General features: G+C 58.2%; 1 protein-coding gene across 1 annotated transcript in view; it reads left to right on the top strand.

Moving 5' to 3' along the window:
- Window positions 1–28: 28 nt before the first annotated feature.
- LOC112399864 (uncharacterized) overlaps window positions 29–5,619 on the top strand; it is a 36,154-nt gene continuing 30,563 nt past the window's right edge. Inside the window, exons 1-5 of the mRNA XM_024745265.1 lie at window positions 29–466; window positions 1,256–1,373; window positions 3,819–4,449; window positions 4,741–5,473; window positions 5,515–5,611. Of these exons, the coding sequence (XP_024601033.1) occupies window positions 455–466; window positions 1,256–1,373; window positions 3,819–4,449; window positions 4,741–5,473; window positions 5,515–5,611 (1,591 nt within the window). The 5' untranslated portion in view covers window positions 29–454. The remainder of the gene's footprint in view (window positions 467–1,255; window positions 1,374–3,818; window positions 4,450–4,740; window positions 5,474–5,514; window positions 5,612–5,619) is intronic.

Here is a 5,619-nt window from a genome sequence, read left to right as displayed (position 1 = left end):
GGCCGGCGGACCCCGGCCGGGCCCGCGCTGCCCCGGGCTGAAAAGACACCGGTGGCACCCGGCCCCGCCGACCTCGGGCTGGGTCGTCCACCGGGGCCGCCCTCGGGGCCGCCCCGTAGACCTCGGCGCCCGCGATGGTCCCGCACGGCCGGCCCTGAGCCCCGCGCTGGTTGGGGGCTCGGCCTCCTCCAGCCCCCACCCCAGGGAGCCGACACCAACTTCTGCTCTTGAACTCCGCTCTGCCCGCTTCTTTTGGCCCAGCGCGACCTCGGCAACCCAGACCGCGGCCGACCCTCCTGAGTGCCCAGAAAGGCCCCCGGGTGGCCTGGCACCTCCCCTGCTCTTTCTGGATGGAGGCTCCTCAGGAAGGTGCTGGCTGAACGCTTTGGCCTTCACCTTCCAGCCCCTGCTGACCACACCTCCCCTAGTGCAGAGGCTGCGTGAGGAGCAGGAAATGCTGTACCAGGTGAGGCCCAGTGGGTAGGACAGCAGGGTGAACCTAGGGACGCTTCTCTGAAGAGGCTTTGGACTGGATTCTGCAGGGCTAGGGAGACCTGGAGTCACCCTGTTAGGAGGGGAGGGAGGACTGGACATGGGCACACCTCTGCAGGGGCCAAGGTGGACGCAGGAGAGAGGCGGGGAGCCCTCCGGACCTCAGGACTGCCTGGGCACAGGGCCAGACAGGCAGCCCGCCAGTTCCGTGGGTCGTGGTACCCTGGAAACCTGCCTTCCTGGGAGCTGAGGTGGCACCTGGACCGACCCATATGGCCTGGAACCGCTGGTCTGCTGGCGGCCTGGGAAGGTGGGGTGAACCCCCCAGCAACCTGGGAGGCAGGAGGTCAAGGAATTGAACAGACTTGTCACTGCGTGGAAGGGGGCTAGGGGAGTGTGAGATGGACAAGTCTCTCTTTTTTCTGCAGACTTCCCCAAATGTCCCTTCTGGGAGTGCAGCTAGCCACCTTAGTATCGTCCCTCAGTGACGCGCAGCTGCATGGGCTGCCGCAGCTGTGGGGCTGAATAAGGGCCCTGCACAAAGTCTGGAGAGGCAGGACTCCTTGTGCAGGCGAACGGGCTGGGGATCCAAGCCTCTAGGCCACCCCTGCTCATCCCTTTCCTGACTGTGGACCACACGGTCCTCCTTTCCAGCAGGGGTGAGCTGCCAGGTCTGGGGGTTGTCAAGGGAGTTGGTGCCCCTGGGCCCAGGGCTCACAGCACTCCTATGCATCTGAACAGCTTCCTTCCTTCCTCAGCACAGCTGGCTCCCTGGGATCTCCGTCTGACTGCCAGGATGGAGGTAGGGCCGGCAACCAAGACCTTCGTGCTGGAGCTTCAGTGTCTTGAAGATGGGGGCTCAAGGCCTGACACCCTCTCAGGTGAGGGGCTGGTGGGGGTGGGGCTCTGATGTCCTAAACCAGGAGATGGTCCTCAGGTCCCCAGCGAGAATCCTTTGACAGAACCCTGGCCTGCCACAGCTGGGAGGGAGCCCTGAATGGTGACGGGCAGCCTGCCGTCTGGATGGGCACCCACCTGGCAGTTTCGGGGTGTGGAGGGCAGACTGCACCCACTCACGTCGGCAGGTTCACATCGAGAGAGCAGGTAGCTCAGGCTGCAGTCTTGCTGGTGAGGGCTGCCTGGCAGTGCAGACGTTCTCAGCCCCTGCCCCGGACCTGGATAAGTGCTGGCTGGGACCCTCTGCTGTTTCCCCAGGGCTCACACAGCCTCCATCTTCCTCCCACTTGTCCCTGGCTCCAGACTCAAGGTCCCAGATTGAATTCTGCAGCAGAGGCGCCCTCTTGTCATTGGCCACGTGGCTTTTCTTTGGCCTCTGACCTCGTCCACTTTTCCTTGACCTCTGCTTCCATCCAGCTTTCTCTCCCCTCTTGCCCAGAGGCAACTGTGGCCCTGCAGAACCTTCCAAGACCCCGTCTCTCTCTGGGACCTGCTCTGGGCGAATCTTTCCATGGTGGCCACACTCGTGGGACTCAACTCCCCACTCTGGGCTTCGAGGGTGCTGAGTGAGGGGTTGGGGCAGGGTTGAACAGAGCATGAAAAGGACCAAGGGAGCTGGAGGGGTTGGATGGGGATGTGTGGACTTAACTAGGACTCTTTGGGCTTTTTTTTTTTTGCCCGTGCTGCGCAGCTTGCAAGATCTTAGTTCCCTGGCCAGGGATTGAACACACACCCTCAGCAGTGAAAGCTCCGAGCCCTAACCTCTGGACCGCCAGGGAATTCCCAGGACTCTTTTGGCTTAAATATTTAACTGACAAAAATCTCGTGAGAGCAGACACATCAGGTGACACTTAAGTATACATTTACTACAGCATTGTTGTTAAAATGCCATAAGAAGTCCGGAGTGGCCATATGGCCAAGCACTGTCCTAGAAATGAGAGGACCCACACAGAGGCGTGCTGTGTCCCTGCTGCCCCCAGAGGTGGTGGGAGAATGGAGTGTCCATGTGACCTTCGATTTGCCGAGAAAACAGGTTTTCATGGCTGTCTTCCCTCCCTTGTGAGTGTATAGGAAAAATGCATTCACTGATCCATTAGTCTAAGCAAAGGTTATTGGGAATAGTTTCCTAAAAGGGAATTATTTACATGTAGATATCCCTTGGCTTTATTAATTCAATATATTCCTGGAAAAGTAGCCAGAAAGCAAAATTTACAAAATCAAACCTCTACTTTCCATTACAAAATTGAAAAGATGATCTCAAAGTGAGAGACTGCGTGTGGGTTTTGTGAAACAGCAACGGAATGAGTCCTGTTTAGCTGAGCTTACACTACGTCCTGTACCGTGCTGGGGCTGCTCATTTATCCCCTCTAATTTTCACGATTTCCCTGAAAGGGATTTGTCTCCTTTAGCAGATGGGGAAATTTAGGTTCCCAGAGGTTAAATAATTGGCCAGTTGCCATGTTGACTTGGGGCTGTGAGTTGGTCCTTTCCATCCCAGAATAACAATCTAAAACACTTCCAGCCTAAGGACTGTTTCAGATGGAGCTAGTTATATCCTCAGTATTTCCAAACTGTTTGTTAGTTTTCAAACCCATTCCAAACCCACAGGGAGAGGGATTTTTCAAGCACCTGCTAGGGGTAATGTCAGGGCTCTTCCTGCTTCACTCATTAAGCTGTTGGTGTGGGTGTCACTAAGCTATGTTACAGACAAGGAGGGCCCTGAACCTGCAGGAGGTTAGACAGCTGCTCACTGGTAGAGTTTTTCTGAACTGAGGACTTCTGACCTGGAAACCTCGTGTTCTCCCTGACACTTTGGTGACTTTTAGAAACTGCCGCATAAACACTGCCAGGCAGCCTTACAGAAATTCTTTATTATGTACAGAGAAGGTGAGTTCCATTAATTTAAGGTGTGACCTTAACTGAGGTCTGAGTTCAGCATGGGCTTGTGGTTTAGCCGTGGGAATGGCTGGTTCACCGTTTCCTACTGGATGGCAGCTAAGCCCAAAGGACTTCTCAGGGAGTGGTGCTGGGGAGCCACAGGCACCCACGGTGTCACTGCCAAGGTCTAAGGCGTGGAGCCTGTGTGGCAGAAGGCCCAGAGGAGAGGTCAGGGGGCTGGGGTCCAGAGTGATGTGACCAGCTGTCCCTGGGGCACATTTCCAAGCCAACTCCACACCTCTGGGCGTTTCCGTTTCTACCATACCGCCATTGTCACTTGGTCCAGTGTTTTGGGGTCCCTTCTGAGGGCTCAGGAGTGTATGGTACAGTGACTGTACATGGGGCAGAATAAGGGGGAAGATCCTGGGAGTCTGGATCGGAGAGCTGCCTGTAGATCTTTCTCTCCTGGCTTCCTGCCATTTCCGCTACAGGTGGCAGCGGTGGGAGTGAGAGTCAGGAGGAGGAAGAGGCTCAGGAGAGGAGCAGTAGCCCACCGCGGCCAGCAGTCTCAGCCCCGAGGGGGGCCGGTGCAACCGCTGAGGGAGCCCCGCCAGAACAGCAGGAGTTGCAACCCCGACAGTTAGAACAGCAGCCAGAGCTGCAGCAGCAGCCACAGCAGGAGCAGCTGCAACAGCTGCAGCCACGAGACGAAGGGTCAGGACCTCAGCCAAACTCGCAGCGGCAACAGCAGCAGCAGGGCAGGCAAGAGCGGCTGCCTCGACCACAGCCGGAAAACCCCCAACCTGTGCGACAGGAGCCCCTGAAACCACAGCTGCAGCTGATGCAACAGCAGAAGCAGTCACAGGGGCAGCACATGCAAGAGCACCAGCTGTCACAGCAACAGCAGGAACAGCTCCAGCAGCAGCAAGACGGGCAGCAGCAGCTGCCTCGGCAGCGGCAGGAACTACAGGAAAATCCCCAATCTGTGCACTGTGAGCAGCGGAAACCACAGCCGCAGCGGCTGCAACAGCAGGAACAACCACAGGAGCGGCAAGCGCGGGAACAGCAGCTGTCACAGCAACAGCGGGAACAGTTACAATCACAGCAGTTGCCACCGCAGCAGCAGTTACAGCAGGAACAGTCACAGCCGCAGCAGCAGGAACAGTCACAGCCACAGCAGCAACAGTTACGGCCGCAGCAGCAGGAACAGTTACAGCCGCAGCAACAGTTACAGCAGCTGCAGCAACAGTTACAGCAGCTGCCGCAACAGTTACAGCCGCAGCAGCAACAGTTACAGCCGCAGCAGGAACAGTTACAGCCGCAGCAACAGTTACAGCAGCAGCAAGAACAGTTACAGCCGCAGCAACAACACTTACAGCCGCAGCAGGAACAGTTACAGCCGCAGCAACAGTTACAGCAGCTGCAGCAACAGTTACAGCTGCAGCAGCAACAGTTACAGCAGCAGGAACAGTTACAGCCGCAGCAGCAACAGTTACGGCCGCAGCAGGAACAGTTACAGCAGCAGCAGCAACAGTTACAGCAGCAGCAACAGTTACAGCAGCAGCAGCAACAGTTACAGCAGCAGCAGCAGCTGCAGCAGCAGCAGTTACAGCGGCAGCAGCAGGAACAGTTGCAGCAGCTGCAGCAGCAGCAGTTACAGCAGCAGCGGCTGTTGCAGCAGCAGCAGGAACAGTTGCAGCAGCGGCTGTTGCAGCAGCAGCAGGAGCAGTTGCAGCTGTTGCAGCAGCAGCAGGAACAATTACAGCAGCAGCTGCTGCAGCAGCAACAGTTACAGCAGCAGCTGCTGCAGCAGCAGCAAGAACAGTTGCAACAGCAGCAGCTGCAGCCCCGGCCGCTGGAGCCAGAGGAGGAGGAGGAAGAGGTGGAGCTGGAGCTCATGCCGGTGGACTTGGGGTCAGAGCAGGAGCTGGAGCGGCAGCGGCAGGAGCTGGAGCGGCAGCAGGAGCAGCGGCAGCTGCAGCTCAAACTGCAGGAGCAGCTGCAGCAGCTGGAGAAGCAGCTGGAGCAGCAGCAGCAGCTGGAGGAGCAGCAGGAGGTGCAGCTGGAGCTGACCCCTGTGGAGCTTACCTCGTGCGGCACCAGGCCACGCACACGGGCGAGCGGCCCCACCGCTGCGGCGAGTGCGGCAAGAGCTTCTCGCAGCACTCGAATCTGGTGACGCACCAGCGCATCCACACGGGCGAGAAGCCCTACGCGTGCCCGGCCTGCGCCAAGCGCTTCAGCGAGAGCGCGGCGCTCGTGCAGCACCAGCGCACGCACACGGGCGAGCGG

Source organism: Neophocaena asiaeorientalis, unplaced genomic scaffold (genome assembly GCF_003031525.2).
Source record: "Neophocaena asiaeorientalis asiaeorientalis breed wild unplaced genomic scaffold, Neophocaena_asiaeorientalis_V1.1 scaffold461, whole genome shotgun sequence".
Classification (NCBI taxonomy): Eukaryota; Metazoa; Chordata; class Mammalia; order Artiodactyla; family Phocoenidae; genus Neophocaena; species Neophocaena asiaeorientalis.
Note: the sequence above shows the minus strand (reverse complement) of the source record. Positions and strands in the feature narration are given on the sequence as shown.